We start from the raw sequence: 24,713 nt of genomic DNA on the forward strand, positions 1-24,713 counted from the left end.
GCTGTCTTCAAGGCAAAGGGTAGCTACTTTGAAGAATCTCAAATATATTTGAATTTGTTTAACACTTTTTTGGTTACAACATGATTCCATGTGTTATTTCATAGTGTTGATGTCTTCACTATTATTCTACAATGTAGAAAATAGTAAAAATAAAGAAAAACCCTTGAATGAGTAGATTTGTCCAAACTTTAAGGGTACTGTATATTGAACTCTTATTTACCTGTGAAATACCGTATTTCCTCTGAAGCAGTCTACAGACCCTTTACCTATTAGAAACTTCCTCTCCTGTCATGTTAACCTGAGTAGAAGAGTCCCTCCTGTCGGCTGATCTCCTGCTGTCCTTCAGTAGCAGCACCTCTTCGTTTCTCAGGCTGGTGACGTGGAGAGACCTCAGCAGCTCCGCCAGGTCCCCCGGGAGAGAAGAAAGGGCCTGGGAACAGAACATCACACAAATAACACATTAATAAACATCAATTAATAAGACATTCATTGAACTATAGAAGTCAGAGCTGGTGCAGTAACTGTCACCTGTAGAGTTAGATCCTCCTCTTCAGAGTGGCCAGGCAAACACACAAAATGGATCTGAGGGAAGAAAGGGACGTCAGGGAAATTCTGCATATCATGAAGTCATAATCAAAGTGTGGGTGAGAGCTGTGACACATACCTCAGTCAGGCCTGGAGTGTCTCTGGTCTGCAGCTCCAATCCCACGCTGCACAGCTCCTTTCTGCTGCTCAGAAGGCTCTTCATACACGGAGTCCCGCCATCACGCACCGCCTACACACAATTAGAGGTTAACTCAGGTTACACACATGAACGACCTCACACACAGCACCAAGCCTTCAAGAATTATATTATATCAACCAATCGATCAGTCAATCCGAAGATGGCATTCTGACTCAAACCTCTTTCCTGGAGGCTCTGGTCCTGAGAGGAACTCCTCGGATACGGGTACAGGCGTCCATGGCAACGCAGGCTCAGTGTGACGGACTAGCCACTCACCTGTAGGAGAGAAAGAGGAGAAGGAGAGAGCTGAGATCACGCCAAATACATTTTGATATCATTCAATTCTGACTTGCTAACAAGTCTCTAAGATAAGAATGAAAAACAGGAGGACGGGCTCATTGTAAAGGCTGGACTGGAATTAATGGAACGGAGTCAAACATACGGAAATCACGTTTGACTCCGTTCCATTGACATCTGCTCCATGCTTCTACATGTGCTCCATGCTTCTACATGTGCTCCATGCTTCTACATGTGCTCCATGCTTCTACATCTGCTCCATGCTTCTACATCTGCTCCATGCTTCTACATGTGCTCCATGCTTCTACATGTGCTCCATGCTTCTACATGTGCTCCATGCTTCTACATGTGCTCCATGCTTCTACATGTGCTCCATGCTTCTACATGTGCTCCATGCTTCTACATGTGCTCCATGCTTCTACATGTGCTCCATGCTTCTACATGTGCTCCATGCTTCTACATGTGCTCCATGCTTCTACATCTGCTCCATGCTTCTACATCTGCTCCATGCTTCTACATCTGCTCCATGCTTCTACATCTGGTCCATGCTTCTACATCTGGTCCATGCTTCTACATCTGGTCCATGCTTCTACATGTGCTCCATGCTTCTACATGTGCTCCATGCTTCTACATGTGCTCCATGCTTCTACATGTGCTCCATGCTTCTACATGTGCTCCATGCTTCTACATGTGCTCCATGCTTCTACATGTGCTCCATGCTTCTACATGTGCTCCATGCTTCTACATGTGCTCCATGCTTCTACATGTGCTCCATGCTTCTACATGTGCTCCATGCTTCTACATGTGCTCCATGCTTCTACATGTGCTCCATGCTTCTACATGTGCTCCATGCTTCTACATGTGCTCCATGCTTCTACATGTGCTCCATGCTTCTACATCTGCTCCATGCTTCTACATCTGCTCCATGCTTCTACATCTGCTCCATGCTTCTACATCTGCTCCATGCTTCTACATCTGCTCCATGCCTCTACATCTGCTCCATGCCTCTACATCTGCTCCATGCTTCTACATCTGCTCCATGCCTCTACATGTGCTCCATGCTTCTACATCTGCTCCATGCTTCTACATCTGCTCCATGCTTCTACATCTGCTCCATGCTTCTACATCTGCTCCATGCTTCTACATCTGCTCCATGCTTCTACATCTGCTCCATGCTTCTACATCTGCTCCATGCTTCTACATCTGCTCCATGCTTCTACATCTGCTCCATGCTTCTACATCTGCTCCATGCTTCTACATCTGCTCCATGCTTCTACATCTGCATTGCTCGCTGTTTGGGGTTTTAGGCTGGGTTTCTGTATAAGCACTCCGCTGACGTAAAAAGGGCTTCATATATCAATTCTTGGATATATTGCGAGAGGACATCAATACATTATGTGCCAGTCTAGAATTCAGCCAACGTCAGATTGATGATCCAAGGAAAGAGAACACAGTGCTGAAAGGTAATGCAGACTGTTCATAGCAAGGTGGAGGTGGTGCAAAGGGAGAACAAACTACTTAAAGAAACATTGCTTGATGTACAGTGTCAAGAACTACAGGAAACATATGATCTCTGTAATTGCAAACAAAGGTTTATGTACTAAATATTAAGTTCTGATGTATCAAATACTTATGTCATGCAATACAATGCAAATTAATTACTTTTTTTTGTTTTTAAATCATACAATGTGATATTCTGGATTTTTGTTTTAGATTCTGTCTCTCACAGTGTACCTATGATGAAAAATTACAGACCTCTACATGCTTTGTAAGTAGGAAAAGCTGCAAAATCGGCAGTCTCCCCACTGTATGTCAAATAGAGGCACTATGGGCTCAAGTACATCTGCCTCACCAGGCACCCATATTGGTAGGATGTGTGTATATAGACCTCCTAGCTCTAAGGTGTCCTATCTGGATGACTTATATACTGGGTTTGACCAGGCCACAGATACCAACAGAGATGTTTTTATCTTGGGTGATTTTAATATAAATTGGAAGGATCACAATAATTTGAATAGAACAAAATTGATGAGATTTGTTTCAAACCACAGTTCTTGGCATATGGTTAATGATACTACTAGATCATCAATTAAGTTGGGTCATCGCTCAGACACATGCATTGATCTGATTTTCTGTAATATACCATTGCAATGCTTAAAAGCCAGATCAATGCCAGTGGGCTGGACAGACCATAATATTGTGACCATAACCATGAACACCAAGGTTCCAAAGAAACCCCCTAGGATTGTGGTTAAGAGAAATATTAAAACATTTAATCATGAGCTATTTCTAAATGATTTGGCTGCGGTACCCTGGGAGCTGATTTATCTAGAGGATGATTTAAATCACGCTACAAAATGTTTTATTGATTTGCTCACTGAGGTAATGGACCATCATGTCCCTATAAGAAAGAGTACAGTTGGTGCTCGTCCATCTCCATGGATTGATGATGAACTGGGTGAGGCTTTGTCTCAAAGAAATATGGCAAAAGTCTTAGCAGCCAAGTCAAAATTAGAAATTGATGAACAGAATTATAGAACATTACGTAATTATGCAGTTAACTTTTTTTTCTTTCGATTCAATTTATTTTACAACAATGCTTTTATTGATTGTAAAGAGGTATGGAACACAGTTAAGGGCTTACTTGGTACATCTATCTCATCTTGCCCATCTAGTGTGGAGGTTGACGGGAGAATAATAACAAAACCAGTTGATATTGCCAATCATTCTGCAGATTTTTTTTTTACAAAGAAAATGAATTTACTGAGCAACAATGTAGACATACATTCTTCCAAACAAGCTATTGTCCAATGGATTGAGGATCATATTATGAGCAACAAGCTCTGCTCTTTTAGTCTGCAAACGGTGTCACTGGAGGTGTTAAACATATTGAAGTCATTACCTGATGGTAAATCTACAGGTTATGGTCTCATGGACAATTTTTTGCTTTGCTGAGCTGCTCCCCAGATTGCAGTTTCACTGAGATAAATGTTTAATTGGTCACTCGAAAAGGGGATGTTTGCAAATGTATAGAAGCATGCGAAACTGTGTCCTATTCCGAAAGACAGCAAGAACCCGTTACTCCTGCCAATAGTTGACCAATTAGTCTACCCCCTACACTCAGTAAGATATTGGAGGGTATTGTGAGTAGACAAATGTGGGAGTACATGGAAAAGAATAATCTGATTACAGCCAATCAGCATGCTTATCACAAAAACCATTCCACTACATTGGTTGACATGACTGACCAGTGGCTCAATGCTATGGATAATGGCAAATTTGTAGGTGTACTATTTTTAGATTTCAGTGCAGCATTTGATTTAGTGGATCATGAAATAATTTTGACAAAATTAATGCATTATGGTTAAGGAGGTAGTGACCTTGGGCCACTTCTCTATTTAATATATACCAATGACCTTCCCTATGCCTTAGGCCACTTCTCTATTTAATATATACCAATGACCTTCCCTATGCCTTAGCTGAAACTCAAGCTAATATATATATTTCGATTTAGAGCAATAAAGAAATGGAATAAATTAACTGAGCAAACCAGAAACCTTTCAATATATAAATGTAAACATTATTTTAAAACGATTTAAATATAATACATAGAAATGTTGTGGGACTATAGTAGATGAGGAATCAATATTTTTTTTAGATAGAGTATTTATTGGGTCATTATGCTAGTATATTATGTATGTTTGTAATAGTGTGTTATATGTGAAAGTGTGTTCGTATTATAACTAGTATTTTAATGTTTAAGTACTCTTGGAAGATTGGTCCAAATGGGGACTAAAAGAGATCCAAATAAAATAAAATAAGTTATTTGATGATTGTTTCCATTCCAGCCATTATAATGAACCTGCCCTCCAGGGACTCCTCCCACCAGCCTCCTCTGCTGTACATAGGTTAGAAAGGACCTGCAGCATGTCTATCTCCGGTAGTTTCCACTGCCGGCGTAGTGGGAATAGTAAGATACTGTTAGACGATAAGACTGTTCATGCAATCAACACAAAATAGTGAGATAGGCCTACTGATGGATGACAAGACTCCGTTTTATACAGTCTTAACACAAACCCTGAGAAACACAGTCATAACAGGAAGTCAGCTGCAGAGGTCAAGAGGTTAGATGTACAACAACAGCACAGCCCTCAGTCACCTCAGTAAAATAAAGACTGGTGGAGATTAACTGAACTGAGGCACTGAAACAACACTCAGATGAAGTGAAATACATTTAGAGATCAGGTTTCTATCAGGTTTCCAGCAGCCTTAGATGTTGGCATAGTAACTATGTATGCCTGACACCCTCCTTCAGACCCAAGGCCTGCATGGATGATCAAACAGCCGTAGAGACAACTGGGGTGTGGACCTAGAGTCTGAACACTAACCCAGGGAAGAACAAATATTTATAGTGAATGAGGAAGAAAGTTTCCCAAGAAATGTGAGCTGTTCTTTGAGGTGCTGTCCAAAGCAGCTGGTTGAGTATGAGTCTAGACAATTAGTCTCTGACAGGATGACTGTCCTCTATGTATGGGAACCAAGCAGCAGAAATAATGGGACAGCCCACTTGCTCAACCCCCCCAGGCTGTTCTGCTATCCACTGACCCCAATGAACTAGGAAGTCTAACAGGTGTCTTATCTCTCATTTTCTATGTTGCAAGTTGTATTTCCTCATGATGACGTTTTGATGATGCTCAGTTCATGTAACCTATAGCATTTTAGTAAAATAAATAAAGACGTTTAAGCTTATATTCATATTCAAATCACAGACTGTACCCACGAATGACCTGTTAAGGAGTGTAGGAGAGTCTACTCCTTTAATATCCAAGCATTGCCACTGGGCAGCAGACAGGTTTGTGAATAGACGGTATATGTTTTGCATTACAATCTAATGGGCTAACAGTGCACAAGAAGCCAATGCAGAGACCATATCAAACTGTGGGGATATGGCAGAATAGGAACCTACTACTGGTTTAGGGTCTTTCTAAGCAGCTTTGGAGATGAAGCAGCACAATCTGCCATGGCAGGAATTGTGTAAGAGCTAAAATAGGTCAGTCTGAGGCGTTTCAGCATGAATGTGTGGCTATGTGGGCGGAGGGGTGAAAGGGGAAGAGGAATGCAGCAGCACACAGGACTGAAACTACAGCTGACAGTATTCAGAGAACCGTTTTCAGTGGATCGTATATGCTACATGACCAAAAGTATGTGGACACCTGCTCATCACACATCTCATTCCAAAATCAAGGGCATAAATATGGAGTTGGTCCCCCCTTCGATGCTATAACAGCCTCCACTCTTCTGCGAAGGCTTTCCACTAGATGTTGGAAAATTGCTGCGGGAACTTCCTTCCATTAAGCCACAAGAGCATTAGTGAGGTCAGGCAGTGATGTTGGGCAATTAGGCCTGTCTCCCAGTCAGTGTCCCCAATTCATCCCAAAGGTGTTCGATGGGTTTGAGGTCCGGGCAGACCAGTCAAGTTCCACACCAATCTGTACAAACCATTTCTGTATGGACCTAGCTTTGTGCATGGGGGCATTGTCATGCTGAAAGGGCCTTCCCCAAACTGTTGCCACAAAGTTGGAAGCACAGAATTCCAAGCTCCTATCGTACAGCTGTTGTTGGTGTAGCTACAACATCATCTGCTGGGCTGATACTAGGAACTGCATTCAATAAAGTCTACTGACAATAGGGGGAGTGGTAGCTAGCAATCTTAATTCTTGCTATTGTGTGATGAGCGGGGGTTATTTACATGGAAGCTCGATTCAAGATCAGGCTGGAAAATAAGGAATATTGTATAGCAATTTCCTAACTACAGATCCACATTGTCTGGGGAGGTGGTGACAGGCCTACGTGCTATGAAACCACAATCACATAACTAACTGCCATAGCTGACCACAACAAGCAAGCCAGCCGATCAAGCAACGAGCTAGCTAGCTTAATGTACCATTAGAATTGACTCCAAATAGGTTTGATTAGTAAACAACTTTTAGTTTTATCTAACGTGTCTTTAATCAGTATTTTATTAATTAATAACTGTAGCCACACATCGCTTACTGGCAATCAAGCTTAACGTTGTGGCAGGCCATCACACGAGCAGTGTCGCATTTTCACACAGGATGGAAATTATTTATTTGACGTGACAGCCCAATATACAGCTGTAGCTGTCACATTTTGAATCAGCGTCGACGCTGCGCAAATCAATCACTTATTTTAGCGAGCTGCTTAGTTAGTGTCAACAAGATCGCTTGACTAACTGTCAAACACTTTAACTACTAACGCTAGCTAGCGAGCAATGGGCCTCGGTCCCATCGTCATGTCACATTACACTAACGTTAAAACAGCTGGCTAGCTGGCGTTAACATATAGCTACAAATCATTGCATAATACATCCTGAATATACAATAATGTATCGTCAATTCACCACAACATCGTCATTCAACCTCCCACTCCAGTCATGTTATTCCCACCGTGTTGAAGCGAGATGATGTTCCAACAAAAGTTAATTCCATGAAAACAAGACTGATTCAGGCAGTAGTAATCACCCTCAGCGCTAGCCACAATAAGACTTAGCCACAACAGTGGAATTTGCGGTTTGCCTTCAAAATAAAGGTCCCCCATTGACAGTGATACAAACGGATACAAATAGTGCCATCATGCTGTATTTGGACAAGATAACGCCTTGTGACTCTACAAACATGTTGGAAGCATTTGCTGCTTGTTTTGGTTGTGTTTCATATTATTTTGTGCCCAATAGAAATTAATAGTAAATAATGTGTAGTGCCTTTTTTGGAGTCACTTTTATTGTAAATAAGAATAACAGAATATGTTTATAAACACTTCTACATTAATGTGGATGCTACCATGATTACGGATAGTACTGAATTATTTGTGAATAGTGATGAGATAGAAAGTTGTAGACGCACAAATTGTTTCTTTAAATAAATACTGATTAAACATTATTTCTGTTGCATTTTGCCATTATTGGGAATCTTAAATGCCGTCACCGAATAGGCTGATACCCATGGATCTTGAGTCCATGAAATGGGGTAAGGCTGTACATTGCAATGTGAACGTTCAACACCCACAATATGATGAATAGTTAGGTGATTTCCCACAGTTAAAGTTCCCTAATATGATGACGTTGACACTAAAATTTATGTAAACTTTTTTAGAATGGTAATGGGTTGGTGTCACTGAGTAGGCTGATACCCCATTTCAAATCAAATCAAATCAAATTTGTATTTGTCACATACACATGGTTAGCAGATGTTAATGCGAGTGTAGTGAAATGCTTGTGCTTCTAGTTCCGACAATGCAGTAATAACCAACAAGTAATCTAACTAACAATTCCAAAACTACTGTCTTATACACACAAGTGTAGGGGGATAAAGAATATGTACATAAAGATATATGAATGAGTGATGGTACAGAGCGGCATAGGCAAGATACAGTAGATGGTATCGAGTACAGTATATACATATGAGATGAGTATGTAAACAAAGTGGCATAGTTAAAGTGGCTAGTGAGACATGTATTACATAAAGATGCAGTAGATGATGTAGAGTACAGTATATACGTATACATATGAGATGAATAATGTAGGGTATGGAAACATTATATTAAGTAGCATTGTTTAAAGTGGCTAGTGATATATTTTACATCATTTCCCATCAATTCCCATTATTAAAGTGGCTGGAGTTGAGTCAGTGTGTTGGCAGCAGCCACTCAATGTTAGTGGTGGCTGTTTAACAGTCTGATGGCCTTGAGATAGAAGCTGTTTTTCAGTCTCTCGGTCCCAGCTTTGATGCACTTGTACTGACCTCGCCTTCTGGATGATAACGGGGTGAACAGGCAGTGGCTAGGGTGGTTGTTGTCCTTGATGATCTTTATAGCCTTCCTGTAACATCGGGTGGTGTAGGTGTCCTGGAGGGCAGGTAGTTTGCCCCCTGTGATGCATTGTGCAGACCTCACTACCCTCTGGAGAGCCTTACGGTTGTGGGTGGAGCAGTTGCCGTACCAGGCGGTGATACAGCCCGCCAGGATGCTCTCGATTGTGCATCTGTAGAAGTTTGTGAGTGCTTTTGGTGACAAGCCGAATTTCTTCAGCCTCCTGAGATTGAAGAGGCGCTGCTGCGCCTTCTTCACGATGCTGTCTGTGTAGGTGGACCAATTCAGTTTGTCTGTGATGTGTATGCCGAGGAACTTAAAACTTGCTACCCTCTCCACTACTGTTCCATCGATGTGGATAGGGGGGTGTTCCCTCTGCTATTTCCTGAAGTCCACAATCATCTCCTTAGTTTTGTTGACGTTGAGTGTGAGGTTATTTTCCTGACACCACACTCCGAGGGCCCTCACCTCCTCCCTGTAGGCCGTCTCGTCGTTGTTGGTAATCAAGCCTACCACTGTTGTGTCGTCCGCAAACTTGATGATTGAGTTGGAGGCGTGCATGGCCATGCAGTTGTGGGTGAACAGGGAGTACAGGAGAGGGCTCAGAACGCACCCTTGTGGGGCCCCAGTGTTGAGGATCAGCAGGGTGGAGATGTTGTTGCCTACCCTCACCACCTGGGGGCGACCGGTCAGGAAGTCCAGTACCCAGTTGCACAGGGCGGGATCGAGACCCAGTGTCTCGAGCTTGATGACGAGCTTGGAGGGTACTATGGTGTTAAATGCCGAGCTGTAGTCGATGAACAGCATTCTCACATAGGTATTCCTCTTGTCCAGATGGGTTAGGGCAGTGTGCAGTGTGGTTGAGATTGCATCGTCTGTGGACCTATTTGGGCGGTAAGCAAATTGGAGTGGGTCTAGGGTGTCAGGTAGGGGGGAGGTAATATGGTCCTTGACTAGTCTCTCAAAGCACTTCATGATGACGGAAGTGAGTGCTACGGGGCGGTAGTCGTTTAGCTCAGTTACCTTAGCTTTCTTGGGAACAGGAACAATGGTGGCCCTCTTGAAGCATGTTGGAACAGCAGACTGGGATAGGGATTGATTGAATATGTCCGTAAACACACCAGCCAGCTTGTCTGCGCATGCTCTGAGGGCGCGGCTGGGGATGCCGTCTGGTCCTGCAGCCTTGCGAGGGTTAACACGTTTAAATGTTTTACTCACCTCGGCTGCAGTGAAGGAGAGGCCGCATGTTTTGGTTGCAGGCCGTGTCAGTGGCACTGTACTGTCCTCAAAGCAGGCAAAAAAGTTATTTAGTCTGCCTGGGAGCAAGACATCCTGGTCCGTGACGGGGCTGGTTTTCTTTTTGTAATCTGTGATTGACTGTAGACCCTGCCACATACCTCTTGTGTCTGAGCCGTTGAATTGAGTTTCTACTTTGTCTCTATACTGACGCTTAGCTTGTTTGATTGCCTTGCGGAGGGAATAGCTACACTGTTTGTATTCGGTCATGTTTCCGGTCACCTTGCCCTGATTAAAAGCAGTGGTTCGGGCTTTCAGTTTCACACGAATGCTGCCATCAATCCACGGTTTCTGGTTTGGGAATGTTTTAATCGTTGCTATGGGACCCACGTTCCATATGTAAGCCTGTACAGTGCATATACAGATCCTTCGGAAAGTATTCCGACCCTTGACTTTTTCCACATTTAGATACGTTACAGCTTTGTTCTAAACTTGATTAAAAATCTCTTAAGGATCCGACCCTTTTTTTTCCATTTTCGCCTAAAATGACATTTAATTTAACTGTCTGTTGCTCAGGATCTAAAGCAAGGATATTCATATTCTTGATACCATTTGAAAGGAAATGTGAAATTAATGTGGTTCGAATCACTTTCAAAGGGGAACTTTTATTTTGAAGTCGAACAGCTTGTTCCACTATTGTTGATAATCCTTAATGTGGCTAGCTTCACACAGGTCCACACACCGCTCGCTTTCTCCGGGAGGAAGAAAGCGCAGCCAGACTAATCGATTGCATTGATATCCATAGAAATAGAGCTAACACTATTTAATTCTAATTAATGATATTTATATGGTCATATCCATGGTTATATCTGAGATGAGATGCCATGTCAGCATAAAAAATCAAGAATAAAATAAAGTCGGCCGATGTATAGATGGATAGATGACTTTTGTTCTCTATCCATCGTTTTTGGAATTGTCTATACTCCCTGATTGTCTGGCTTTCATTTCGGTGTTTATTAGCAAGCTGGACACAGTCAAGGAACTTTAGGAATGTAGGTCCATTATAATTTCTACACAGTTTCGATTTGGCTTTAGTCATTTTAAAGTACACTCAACAAACATGCAACATGTAAAGTGTTGGGCCCATGTTTCATGAGCTGAAACAAAAGATCCCAGAAAGGTTCCATATTCACAAAAAGCTTATTTCTCTCAAATTTTGTGTGTTTACATCCATGTTAGGTAGCATTTCTTCTTTGCCAAGATAATCCATCCACCTGACAAGTGTGGCATGTCAAGAAGCTGATTAAACAGCATGATCATTACGCAGGTGCGCCTTGTGCTCGGGACAATAAAAGGCCACTAAAATGTGCAGTTTTGTCACACAACACAATGCAATAGATGTCTCAAGTTTTGACTGAAGGAATGTCCACCAGAGCTGTTGCCAGATAATGTAATGTTCATTTCTCTATCATAAGCTGCCCCAATGTCATTTTAGAGAATTTGGCAGTACCGGCCTCACATCCGCGGACCATGTGTATGGTGTCGTGTTGGCAAGCGGTTTGCTGATGTCAACATTGTGAACAGAGTGGTGGCAGTGGGGTCATCAGTTACTTTCACTTTGCTAATCGAGACTATGCCCTGAAAAGAAATAGCTAGAAACAAACCAAGCCTATTAGTCTAACAAAATACAAGTTAAAAGAAAAAACGTATTTCAAACATTGTAAATGAATAGGTTTATGCTTTAAATACCTCAAAAGTGTATTTCTATCTCCGCCTCTGTGTTTGACAAACAACCCACTGGGCAAAAACCGTTTCAACAAAACACATTCAATGTGATGACATTGAATCAACGTGGAAAACTGATTGGATTTGCAAAAAGTCATAAAGTAAGGTCATTTCATAGTTTCACTGCTGCTAGTTTTATGTCAGTCACTGACTGTCACTCAATTACTAAGCCCATGTCAGCTGACATTTTATCGATTGCTAGGTAAGTTAGTCTAGCCAGATATCTAAACCTTACAGTAATCATGGCCCAATTACTGACTGGGCACACAAGGCATGAGCCCAGGGACTCTGACCTCCAGCGGGCCCCTATTGATTTTGTTAGTGATTCTCATTCAGATATCATATGAACATGGCCTAAGTCATGGCAGAATGTTTAGGATTGCAGGAAATTAGCTTTAAAACTGGAAAAATGTTCCCTCCATCACATGAAGAGGATGGCACAGTGTAGAATCGCATGAAATTTGTTTTAAGATGCCAAATCTTCTCTGTGCCCCATAGACAAATTGGTAGAATTGCAGAAGATGTGCCTTAAAACTGCAACATTTTCTCTACGCCACCATGGCAAAATGTGTGGAATTGCAAGAAATTAACTTTAAAGCTGCACATTTCTATCTCCGCCATCAAGAGGGGGGGCCACTAAAATGTTTTGCTGCGAGGTGCCACCCCCCCAACCAAATCTCGTTTAGGGCCCTCAAAATACTAGAAATGTCCCTGAATAAAGGCTTGTTTTTTCAAACAATGAGGCTGGTTTTATAAACAATTGCCAGGAGCATTGACAGAATGTAAACCGTTAAATGTGCATTAGAGTTAGTGGATAAATCCTCTCTACAGTGCTACTCCACACAGACACATTGATCTCTTCACTCAGATGAAAAACTACCCACTACACCTTTTTCTTTTTCATTCTACAATTATTCCTATTTTTTAAATGACTTTCAGCACCTTCAATACTCTGCAATTCTACATAAAGACATATACAGGCTGTGATGGTGTAGAGTAGACTGTGAGGGGAATGCTAGTATTGGACTGTATGTGTGTCTAAAACTCTCCATCAGTAGGCTAGGTCTTGTGTCTGATTCCTCCCAATTAGCCAGTTAATCATAGGGTTTCATATGGTTTGACTATGAGTGAGCATTTTCATTATTAAACTCCTAGCTTTAGGGAGAGGTGCTAATGAGAACCAACTTCAGCTAATTCCAGTGTTTTCATTCTGGTTGAAATGGCCTGGGTTAGAGTAGTAGTTAGTCCTGGTGATTAATGCACTATACCTCTCCCCTGCAGCCAGGTGCACTTCACTGACAGACCAGCAGGTGGTAGGGTTTCACAGGCGCAGGCATGTCCTAATGTGGGGCATCATCATCAGAGAACCTCAGCTTTAATGGTTCTTGATCACAGCAGGTTGTTGGGACCTTAATTGGGGAGGACGGGCTCGAGGTAATGGCTGGAGCGGAATGAGTCGAATAGTATCAAATACATCAAACACATAGTTATTCTCTCCGTTCCAGCCAATATTATGAGCCGTCCTCCCCTCAGCAGCCTCCACTGTTCTTGATGTACGCAGGGGCCGTCTCTGGCATTTCTAACACACCGGCCCATTTCTTTCCTTAAGGCCCCCATCATTTTGGGCAAAAGACAGGCTAATATGCACCAGCCCAGTCCCCCCTGCATGTACCCTTCCTTTGTCACATATGAATACTTTGACTACTTTTAGAATTTATATCGTTTCAATCCTCCTCAAACTACTGATTCTTTTTTGGAGACAATTCAGTGCAAAGAAAAAGTATATTTTATTAGCTCATTTAATTCTGAATGTCAGCATGAATGATGTCCCATATTGATGAGAGCGACGGCCTCTCTTGATGAAACATTGGGAGGTTGATACTGGATGAGCTTTGCTTGCTTTACAGTTGTCAGTTCTCCACTCAACACCCTTCTTCTCTTGTGCGTCTCACACCTCTGACACATCCCCCATCGATGGAATAGAAGAAAAGTTATATATAAAGTGCAATTTTTTATTCATCTTATTGCCTTGTTGCCAATGTGTAACATTGTGGTGTTCTCCTATAGGCTCATGCCCCCTGTGCCCCTTCACATCACTGTACCTGTAGAAGCCACCAGAAACGGATCAGTCCCATGCCGCCCAACAGACGGTAGATGTGAGCAAAGGGCCACAGAACACACATCTTGCAGCCTTCATCCTCTCAGCTCTCCCATGGACCTCTCCAACCTTCCTCTTCCAGACAGGCTCTGCCACTCCATCTCTTTCCTCACTCCTGAGCTCAGTTAACCGGGTAAGAGGTTTTACAAACATGGCTGACAAGCTGGGCGTAGTATCTCTGGTGGTCTGGTTAGAAGTGACTTCTGATTAGTGGCCTGATTCCATGTTTCTTAGAACTGTGTGTGTGTGTCGATGTTGATAGGTGGGGTGCTGGCCCACTGCTTTGGCATCCAAGCCTTACAAAGAGCCTCACTATCTGGGACTCCAATGTGTAACGCCAAAACACCCACCCAGATAACAATAGTAACACATTTCTCAATAATGAAGAGTAAAATCAGATCAAATTGAAAAAGAAGCCTCACACCAAAAGTGATAGGTGACATCTGATGTTTGGAATGTTTGAATAGACTGTTGGAATTGAAGAACGACGGCAGGCAGAAGGTGACCCAGACCATGACCTGGGTCACCTTCTGCCTGCTGTAGTTCTTCAATCTTCCATTCTTAGAATTTACGCATTCTAATTCTATGGCCATGCCTAACAACCACTGTACCGCGACAATCTAATTCCAATGGGCATTAGTGCATGCAAAGCAACTATACTGGACACCGTAACCTTATAGTGGGGACTGCAAAAATGATAGTGTTATTAAGTTAGGTATACCATTTTAGTGACGTTAATCTGCTGGTCCTGACTGTGTTGGACTCTTCCCCATAAAACCATGTCTCCCCTCTTTTTAGCATTGTAGGCATCACATAGCCTTCCAACGACAGCTGTTTTGCTCAGTTTCGGCTGTTTATAGTTCAGCTTTCTGTGTTCATAGTTTTTTTCTATGACCATTTCTATACTGTTGTTACTGTGAGCAGTGAGTTGGTGGCCATAGCTGGTAGTTTTCACTCTTTTTTTGGAAGATGGATGCCTTTCTCTGGGTAATTAGTAGGCAGTCATCATTAGAACAAATTTCAGCCAATCCCATTGTCCCCGAGGTTACACATCTAGCCACTCACTCTAATTGCACAGTTCAGACTTATCTAGATGACATCTATTGACTTTGTCAATTAATTTAAACTGTGAAATTGAGTGGGTTTTCTATCATCAGACAAAGGAGAGTAAATGCATACCATTCTTGTCTTACTGACCTAACAGATCTGACTGTGTTGTCAGATTTTGGCCAGAAGGGGGCAGTAGTTGCACACCCAGGACAAGTCATGTCTTATCTACCCCTTGTATTTATGTATATGTCCTTTATCTATATGTTCTTATCACAGGAGGCTGCTGAGTGAAGAATAGCTCATAATAATGGTCGGAACGGCATCAAACGTCTACAAACCATGTGTCTGATGTATTTGATTACAATTCCACTGATTCCGGTCCCGTCATTACCACAAGCCCATATTTTTTTTATTCAACCTTTATTTAACTAGGCAAGTCAGTTAAAAACAAATTCTTATTTTACAATGACGGTCTACCCTGGCCAAACCTGGACAACGCTGGGGCCATTTGTGGGAGACAACGCTGGGCCATTTGTCCCTATGGGACTCCCGATCATGGCCGGTTGTAATACAGCCCAGGGTCTGTAGTGACGCCTCTAGCACTGAGATGCAGTGCCTTAGACCGCTGCGCCACTCAGGAGCCTTCAAAGATTTTAAGGCTCCACCAACCTCCTGTTGTCCTTATGCAGGAGTATAATGTTCTTTCAAGTCTCATTGAGCATTATGGAACAGTATCAAACCATATTCAGGTGGAGGGAACATTTGTTACTGTCATTCTTGTGAAAGAAAGTGAGAGATACTTATGGTGCATAAGATGAGACAGACAGAACCCTAGCCATTAACTAACATATAAACATTCTCCTATTGTCTCCCTGGTTTGTGTGGTAAAAGCCTCATATAGGTTTGCTGTGAGAAAGACATACTGTAAATGAATAGGGGAGGTGGGATGGGATTATGTCTAAACAGCAGCACTGTTGGCAGACTGTAATGTCATATTCACTTTTTAATATAGCATGGCCATGCAGAATCCCCTGAGTGTGCTCTCAGCTGACCTACTGCTCAATTGATTCTGGAGCTGTGTGTGTGTGTGTGTGTGTGTGTGTGTGTGTGTGTGTGTGTGTGTGTGTGTGTGTGTGTGTGTGTGTGTGTGTGTGTGTGTGTGTGTGTGTGTGTGTGTGTGTGTGTGTGTGTGTGTGTCCAGCAGTTACTGTCTCTACCGTCTGTTTTCTGACACACAGCCAGTCTGGGGAGTTAACCATACAGAAGCAATCACTGAATTACCAGCATCTTAACATGTTCTACTGCTCAGGCAATTATCTCCTGTCTCCTGATACAAAGCAATGCAGACATTCACACACACACACACACACACACACACACACACACACACACACACACACACACACACACACACACACACACACACACACACACACACACACACACACACACACACACACACACACACACTGCTTAATCTGTGATGCCAGTGTTCTGCTGTGAGAATGATTGCTTTTAGGTTAAGTGGGTCCTGGGAGATGTGTTAAATATGTTAATACAGCTGTAAGGAAGAGCAGAGGCTCAGAGAGACCGAGCAATTTCACTTTTCAGACCAGGGCCAAGAAGAGGGATACCCCCAGAAACCCCATAACCCCTCACCCCTTCCCCAAATACATATACAGTACATCAAGCCGCTCACCCCCAGCCGCTCACCCCCAGCCCCTCACATCCAGAGACTTACAGGGTTTGTAACTCAGTCCTGCTCCCTGACTAGACACCCGAGAGCGCAGCGGTCCCCCTAGGGCCTAGCTTGCCTCTATCTTAGTGGGTGCTACTAGAAGGGTCTTGCTTTACAACCACCTGGCAGTGAAAAATGTTGATGAGTATCACTGGGTACAAACAGTATAGACCATAGGCAGCACAGGACAGGATTTATCTTCATAATAAAGTTGGAGTTAAAACAGTTGTAATAGCAGTTAGGAAAGCTTTGTCAGGTGTTATTTCTGAGATTCATTTAATCAGGTTTAATTGATGCATGAATATTTAACTGTTTACCTCCAACCCGCTGTGGTGTAGCAGCCTCCAGGGATAGAGGGATCAGTAGTAGAGTCAACCTGATCAATGTTTTAAACTCTAAAAACAATGTTTTGGCAAAAATGTCTGGAAATATCTGAATTATTTAATGACCGTAATATCTAATCAGACTTTTAGATTAGCTGTTTAATATTCACATAATTATCCACATGATACCGATAGGGGTTTTCAGGCAGTACTTGAGTGTATCCATATGGTTTGGTTCTGTACAGTTACATCTAAGGCTAATCACCATATGGTATTCCCTTTGTATATCAAATCAAACTTTATTTGCCACATGCGGCCGTACGTACTAGCCTCTGTAGCGCCTTACGGTCAGCTGCTGAGCAGTTGCCATACAGGGCGGTGATGCAACCGGTCAGGATGCTCTCGATGGTGCAGCTGTAGAACTTTATGAGGATCTGGGGACCCATGCCAAATCTTTTCAGTCTCCTGAGGGGGAAAAGGTTTTGTCGAGCCCTCTTCACGACTGTCTTGGTGTGTTTGGGCCATGATAGTTCGTTGGTGATGTGGACACCAAGGAACTTAAAACTCTCAACCCGCTCCACTACAGCCCCGTCGATGTTAATGGGGGCCTGTTAGGCCTGCCTTTTCCTGTAGTCCACGATCAGCTCCTTTGACTTGCTCACATTGAGGGAGATATTGTTGTCCTGGCACCACACTGCCAGTTCTCTGACCTCCTCCCTATAGGCTGTCTCATCGTTGTCGGTGATCAGGCCTACCACTGTTGTGTCATCACAAAGTTGATGATGGTGTTGGAGTCATGTTTGGCCACGACGCAGTTGTGTATGAACAAGGAGAACAGGAGGGGACTAAGCACACACCCTTGAGGTGCCCTGGTGTTGATGATCAGCGTGGTAGACGTGTTGTTGCCTACCCTTACCACTTGGGAGCAGCCAATCAGGAAGTCCAGTATCCAGTAGCAAAGGGAGGTGGTTAGTCCCAGGGTCCTTAGCTTAGTGATGAGCTTCGTAGGCACTATGGTGTTGAACGCTGAGTTGTAGTCAATGAACAGCATTCTCACATAGGTGTTCCTTTTGTCCGGGTGGGAATGGGCAGTGTGGAATGCGATTGGGATTGTGTCATCTTTGGATCTGTTGGGGCAGTATGCGAATTAGAGTTGGTCTAGGGCACCCAGGAGGATGCTGTTGATGTGAACCATGACCAGCCTTTCAAAACACTTCTTGGCTACTGACGTGAGTGCTATGGGGCGGTAATCATTGAGACAGGTTACCTTCGCTTCCTTGGACACAGGAACTATGGTGGTCTGCTTGAAACATGTAGGTATTACAGACTGTCAGTGAAGACAATTGCTAGTTGGTCCGCACATGCTCTGAGTACACGTCCTGGTAATCAGTATGGCCCCGAAGCTTTGTGAATGCTGACCTGTTTAAAGGTCTTGCTCACATCGGCTACCGAGAGGGTTATCACACTGTCATCAGAACAGCTGGTGCTCTCGTGCACACTTCAGTGTTGCTTGCCTTAAAGCGAGCATAAAAGGCATTTAGCTCGTTTGGAAGGCTCGCTCGCGTCACTGGGCAGCTTTCGTCTGGGTTTCCATTTGTAGTCCGTAATAGTTTTCAAGCCCTGCCACATCCGACAAGCGTCAGAGCCAGTGTGGTAGGATATGTACAGTTGAAGTCGGAAGTTTACATACACTTAGGTTGGAGTCATTAAAACTCGTTTTTCAACCACTCAACAAATTTCTTGTTAACAAACGATAGTTTTGGCAAGTTGGTTAGGACATCTACTTTGTGCATGACACAAGTAAGTTTTCCAACAATTGTTTACAGACACATTATTTCACTTATAATTCACTGTATCACAATTCCAGTGGGTCAGAAGTTTACATACATTAAGTTGACTGTGTCTTTAAATAGCTTGGTAAATTCCAGAAAATTATGTCATGGCTTTAGAAGCTTCTGATAGTCTAACTGACATCATTTGAGTCAATTGGAGGTGTACCTGTGGATGTATTTCAAGGCCTACCTTCAAACTCAGTGCCTCTTTGCTTGACATCATGGGAAAATCAAAAGAAATCAGCCAAAACCTCAGAAAAACAATTGTAGACCTCCACAAGTCTGGTTCATCCTTGGGAGCAATTTCCAAACACATGAAGGTACCATGTTTATCTGTATAAACAATTGTATGCAAGTGTAAACAACATTGGACCACGCAGCTGTCATGCCGCTCAGGAAGGAGATGCGTTCTGTCTCCTAGAGATGAACGTACTTTGTTGTGAAAAGTGGAAATCAATCCCAGAACAACAGCAAAGGACCTTGTGAAGATGCTGGAGGAAACAGGTACAAAAGTATCTTTATCCACAGTAAAACAAGTCCTATATCGACATAACCTGAAAGGCCGCTCAGCAAGGAAGAAGCCACTGCTCCAAAACCCCCATAAAAAAAGCCAGACTACGGTTTGCAACTCCACATGCAGACAAAGATCGTACTTTTTAGAGAACTGTTTGGCCATAATGACCATCGTTATGTTTGGAGGAAAAAGGGGGAGGCCAAAGAACACCATCCCAACCATGAAGCATCTTGTTGTGGGGGTGCTAAAGCTGAAATAAATCATTCTCTTGTCACGTTCTGACCTCAGTTCTTTTGTTATGTCTTTGTTTTAGTATGGTCAGGGCGTGAGTTGGGTGGGTTGGCTATGTTAGTTTTGCTATGATTTTCTATTTCTGTGTTTGGCCTGGTATGGTTCTCAATCAGAGGCAGCTGTCAATCGCTGTCCCTGATTGAGAACCAGATTTAGGGAGCCTGTTTTCTATTGTGTTTCATGGGTGATTATTTTCTATCTTTGTGTATGTCACCAGACAGGACTGTTTCGTTTCCTATCATTCTCGTTGTTATTTTTGTTTTAGTGTTCTGAGTTGAATGAATACCGTCATGAACACGTACCACGCTGCGCTTTGGTCTGATCCTTGCTACTCCTCGTCAGAAGAAGAGGACGAACGTGACATCTCTCTACTATTATACTGACATTTCACATTCTTAATATAAAGTGGTGATACTAACTGGCCTAAGACAGGGGATTTTTACTCGAATTAAATGTCAAGAATTGTGAAAAACTGAGTTTAAATCTATTTTAAAGATTTTGCTTTGATCGAGCTTTTGCGTGGATCGAATTATGGTCAGATTTGCCAAATAGAGGATGGGGGCTAACTTTGTACGCATCTCTGTGTGTGGTGTAAAGGTGGTCTAGAGTTTCCTCTGGTTGCACATGTGACATGCTGGTAAAAAATGTGTTAAAACTGATTTAAGTTTGCCTGCATTAAAGTACCTGCCACTTCTGGATTAGCATTTTCTTATTTGCTTGTGGCCTTATAGAGTTGGTTGAGAGCGGTCTTAGTGCCAGCATCAGTCTGTGGTGGTAAATATACAGCTACGAATAATATAGATGAGAACTCTCTTGGTAGATAGAGTACCTTATGATAAGCTGTAGACCACACTACCTCAGGTGAGCAATACCTCGAGACTTCTTTAATATTAGACATCGCACACCAGCTGTTATTGACAAAAAGACACACCTCAACCCCTCGTTTTACCAGTGCATGGAGAATCCCGCCAGCTCTATATTATCCTTGTTGTCGTTCAGCCACGACTCGTGAAACATAAGATATTACAGTTTTTAATGTCCCATTGGTAGGATAATCATAATTGTAGGCTATCAATTTTATTTTCCAATGATTCCATGTTAGCAAGTAGAACGAATGGCAGTGGCAGTTTACTCTCTCACCTAAGGATTCTGTAACAATTTTCTTCTTCCTCTGACACAGAGTATGAAATATCGGACCAATGCGCAGCGTGATAAGTGTCCATAATGTATTTATTAAACTAAACACAGAATACCAAAAAAAACAAGAGAAATAAATGAAAACCGAAACAGTTCTGTATGGAAAACATAGACACAGAAATCAACTACCTACAAATCATAGTGGAACACAGGCTACCGAAGTATGGTTCTTAATCAGAGACAACGAATGACAGCTGCCTCTGATTGGGAACCATACCAGGCCAAAAGCAGAAATACAAAACATAGAACAAAAACATAGAATGCCCACGCCAACTCACGCCCTGAGCAAACTAAAATAGAGACATAAAAAAGGAACTAAGGTCAGGACGTGACAGATTCTCAGAAGCCATTCTCAGAAGGCAGCCGATCTGCGCCCTCATTCAGAGTCTTTTCTTCAAGCAAATGACAGGGATTTGGGCCTGTTCTCGGGAAAGCAGTATATCCTTCTCATCGGACTCGTTAAAGGAAAAAGCTTCTTCCAGTTCGTGGTGAGTAATCGCTGTTCTGAGGTCCAGAAGTTATTTTTGGTCATAAGAGACGGTAGCAGCAACATTATGTACAAAATAACTAACTAAATGAGAAACAAATAACGGAAAAACGAACAAAATAGAACATTTGGTTAGGAGCCCGTGAAACGACAGCCATACTCTTCGGTGCCATCTTATATTTAGGATCCATTATGTAGTCGGCATTAATCAGACTAACAGATCTGAAACTTATTTCATTCTTATGAAACCGAACTTCTGCTGGAGATTTCCCTGCCATCCGTCAGCCTTAGGAATCGCAGGCATGCAAATGAAAGCGCGTACTCACATGGTTCGTAAACAACAGGTGTAGACTAACAGTGAAATGCTTACTTACGGGTCCTTCCCAACAATGCAGAGAGAAAAAAAGCAGAATAATAGAAACAAATTATAGCACAATGAGTAACAATAACTTGGCTATATACTCTACACATTGTACCACTACCGAGTCGATGTGCAGGGGTACGAGGTAAATGAGGTAGTAAATACTGTATGTACACTGAACAAAATAATAAAGGCAACATGCATCAATTTCAATGATTTTACTGAGTTACAGTTCATATAAGGAAATCAGTTAACTTAAATAATTTCATTAGGCCCTAATATATGGATTTTACATGAATGGGAATAGAGATACAGTGCATTCAGAAAGTATTCAGACCCCTTGACTTTTTCAACATTTTGTTACGTTACAGACTTATTCTTAAACTGAAGTCTGAAGTCCCCCCTCATCAATATACACACAATACCCCATAATGACAAAGCAAACACAGGTTTTTAGACATTTTTGCAAATTTATATAAAACATTTTTTATTTTTTATTTGACATTTACTTAAGAATTCAGACCTTTTACTCAGTACTTTGTTGAAGCACTTTTTGCAGCAATTACAGCCTTCTTGGGTATAACACTACAAACTTGGCACAACTGTATGGGAGTTTCTCCCATTCTTCTCTGCAGATCCTCTCAAGCTCTGTCTGGTTGGATGGGGAGCGTCGCTGCACAGCTATTTTCAGGTCTCTCCAGAGATGTTCGATCGGTTTTAAGTCCAGGCTCTGGCTGGGCCACTCAAGGACATTCATAGACTTGTCCCAAAGCCTGTCCAGCGTTGTCTTGGCCCCAGTCTGAGGTCCTTAGCATTTTCATCAAGGATCTCTCTGTACTTTGCTTGGTTCATCATTCCCTTGATCCTGACTAGTCTACCAGTCCCTGCTGCTGAAACCATCCCCACAGCACGACGCTGACACCACCATGCTTCACCGTAGGGATGGTGCCAGGTTTCCTCCAAACGTGACGGTTGGCATTCAGGAAAAAGAGTTGGACCAGATAATCTTGTTTCTCATGGTCCGAGAGTCCTTTAGGTGCCTTTTGGCAAACTCCAAGCAGGCTGTCATGTGCCTTTTACTGAGGAGTGGCTTCCGTCTGGCCACTCTAGCATAGAGGCCTGATAGGTAGAGTGCTGCAGAGATGGCTGGGTTTAGGGAAGTTTTTCCCATCTCCACAGAGGAACTCTGGAGCTCTGTCAGAGTGACCATCAGGTTCTTGGTCACCTCCCTAACCAATGCCCTTCTCCCCCAATTGCTCAGTTTGGCAGGGCGGCCAGCTCTAGGAGGAGGGTTGGTGGTTCCGAACTTCTTCCATTTAAGAATGATGGAGGCCACTGTGTTCTTGGGGACCTTCAATAATGCTGAATTGTTTTGGTGCCCTTCCCCAGATCTGTGTCTCGACACAATCCTGATTCGGAGCTCTACAGACAATTCCTTCGACCCCTTGGCTTGGTTTTTGCACTGACATGCACTGTCAACTGTGAAACCTTTAATAGACAGTTGTGTGCCTTTCCAAATCATGTCAAATCAATTAAATTTATCACAGGTGGACTCCAATCAAGTTGTAGAAACATCTCAAGGAGGATCAATAGAAACAGGATGTGCCTGAGCTCAACAAGAAAGGGTCTAAGAGATCTAAATAAGCTTTTTTAATGTTTTATCTAAAACCCTTTTTTTCCTTTGTCATTATGAGGTACTGTGTGTACACTGATAATGAAACATTTCACTCAATCAGTTTTAGAATAAGGCTGTATCCTAAAAAAATGTGGAAAAAGGGAAGGGGTCTGAATGCTTACCGAATGCACGTTATGCATATGTTGGTCACTGATACCTTCAAAGAAAAGTTTGGGCGTGGATCAAAAAACCAGCCAGTATCTGGTGTGAACACCATTTGCTTAATGCAGTACGACACATCTCCTTCTCAAAGAGTTTATCAGGCTGTTGATTGTGGCCTGTGGAATGTTGCCCCACTCCTCTTAAATGGCAGTGCAAAATTGCTGGATATTGGCAGGAACTGGAACACGCTGTCCAAACATAGTCAATGGGTGACATGTCTGGTGAGTATGCAGGCCATGGAAGAACTGGGTCCTTTTCAGCTGTACATATCCTTGCTACATGGGGCCATGCATTTTCATGCTGAAACATGAGGTGATGGTGGTCGATGAAAGGCATGACAATGGGCCTCAGGGTTTTGTCACTGTATTTCTGTACATTCAAATTAACATTGATAAAATAGAATTGTGTTCGTTGCCCGTAGCTTATGCCTGCCCATACCATAACCCCACTGCCACCATGGGGCACTCCATTCAACAACGTTTACATCAGCAAACCGCTCGCCCTCACAACGCAATACACGCTATGTGCCATTTGCCCGGTACAGTTGAAACTGTGATTAATCCGTGAAGAGAACACTTCTCTAGCGTGCCAATGGCCACCCAAGGTGAGCATTTGCCCACTGAAGTTGGGAAAGAAGCCGAACTGCAGTGAGGTCAAGACCCTGCTGAGACTGTTTCTGACAGTTTGTGCAATTATTTGGTTGTGTAAACCCACAGTTTCATCAGCTGTCCGGGTGTCTGGGCTCAGACGATCCCGCAAATGAAGAAGCCGGGTGTGGAGGTCCTGGGCTGGCGTGGTTTCACGTGGGTAGCGGTTTTTGAGGCAGTTTGGACGTACTGCCAATTTCTCTAAAATTACATTGGAGGCGGCTTCTGGAAGAGAAATTCTCTGGAAACAGTTCTGGTGGACATTCTTGCGGTCAGCATGCCAATTGCACGATCCCTCAAAACATGAGACATCTGTGACATTGTGTTGTGTGACAAAACTTCACATTTT

General features: G+C 42.8%; 1 protein-coding gene across 4 annotated transcripts in view; it reads right to left on the reverse strand.

Annotated features, from left to right (window-relative positions):
- Positions 1-7,571, reverse strand: part of akap11 (A kinase (PRKA) anchor protein 11) — a 31,265-nt gene extending 23,694 nt beyond the window's left edge. For 3 of the 4 annotated variants that reach the window (XM_064944328.1, XM_064944329.1, XM_064944326.1), the window contains exons 1-5: positions 7,489-7,571; positions 904-1,000; positions 665-775; positions 529-582; positions 299-430 (exon numbers count right to left, since the gene is read on the reverse strand). In XM_064944328.1, the coding sequence (XP_064800400.1) occupies positions 299-430; positions 529-582; positions 665-775; positions 904-963 (357 nt within the window). In that variant the 5' untranslated portion in view covers positions 964-1,000; positions 7,489-7,571. Of the gene's footprint in view, positions 1-298; positions 431-528; positions 583-664; positions 776-903; positions 1,001-7,442 lie in introns of all 4 variants that reach the window. The other variant, XM_064944327.1, reaches the window with a different exon arrangement.
- Between the last annotated feature and the right edge of the window lie 17,142 nt (positions 7,572-24,713).

This window comes from Oncorhynchus masou, chromosome 29 (genome assembly GCF_036934945.1).
Source record: "Oncorhynchus masou masou isolate Uvic2021 chromosome 29, UVic_Omas_1.1, whole genome shotgun sequence".
Classification (NCBI taxonomy): Eukaryota; Metazoa; Chordata; class Actinopteri; order Salmoniformes; family Salmonidae; genus Oncorhynchus; species Oncorhynchus masou.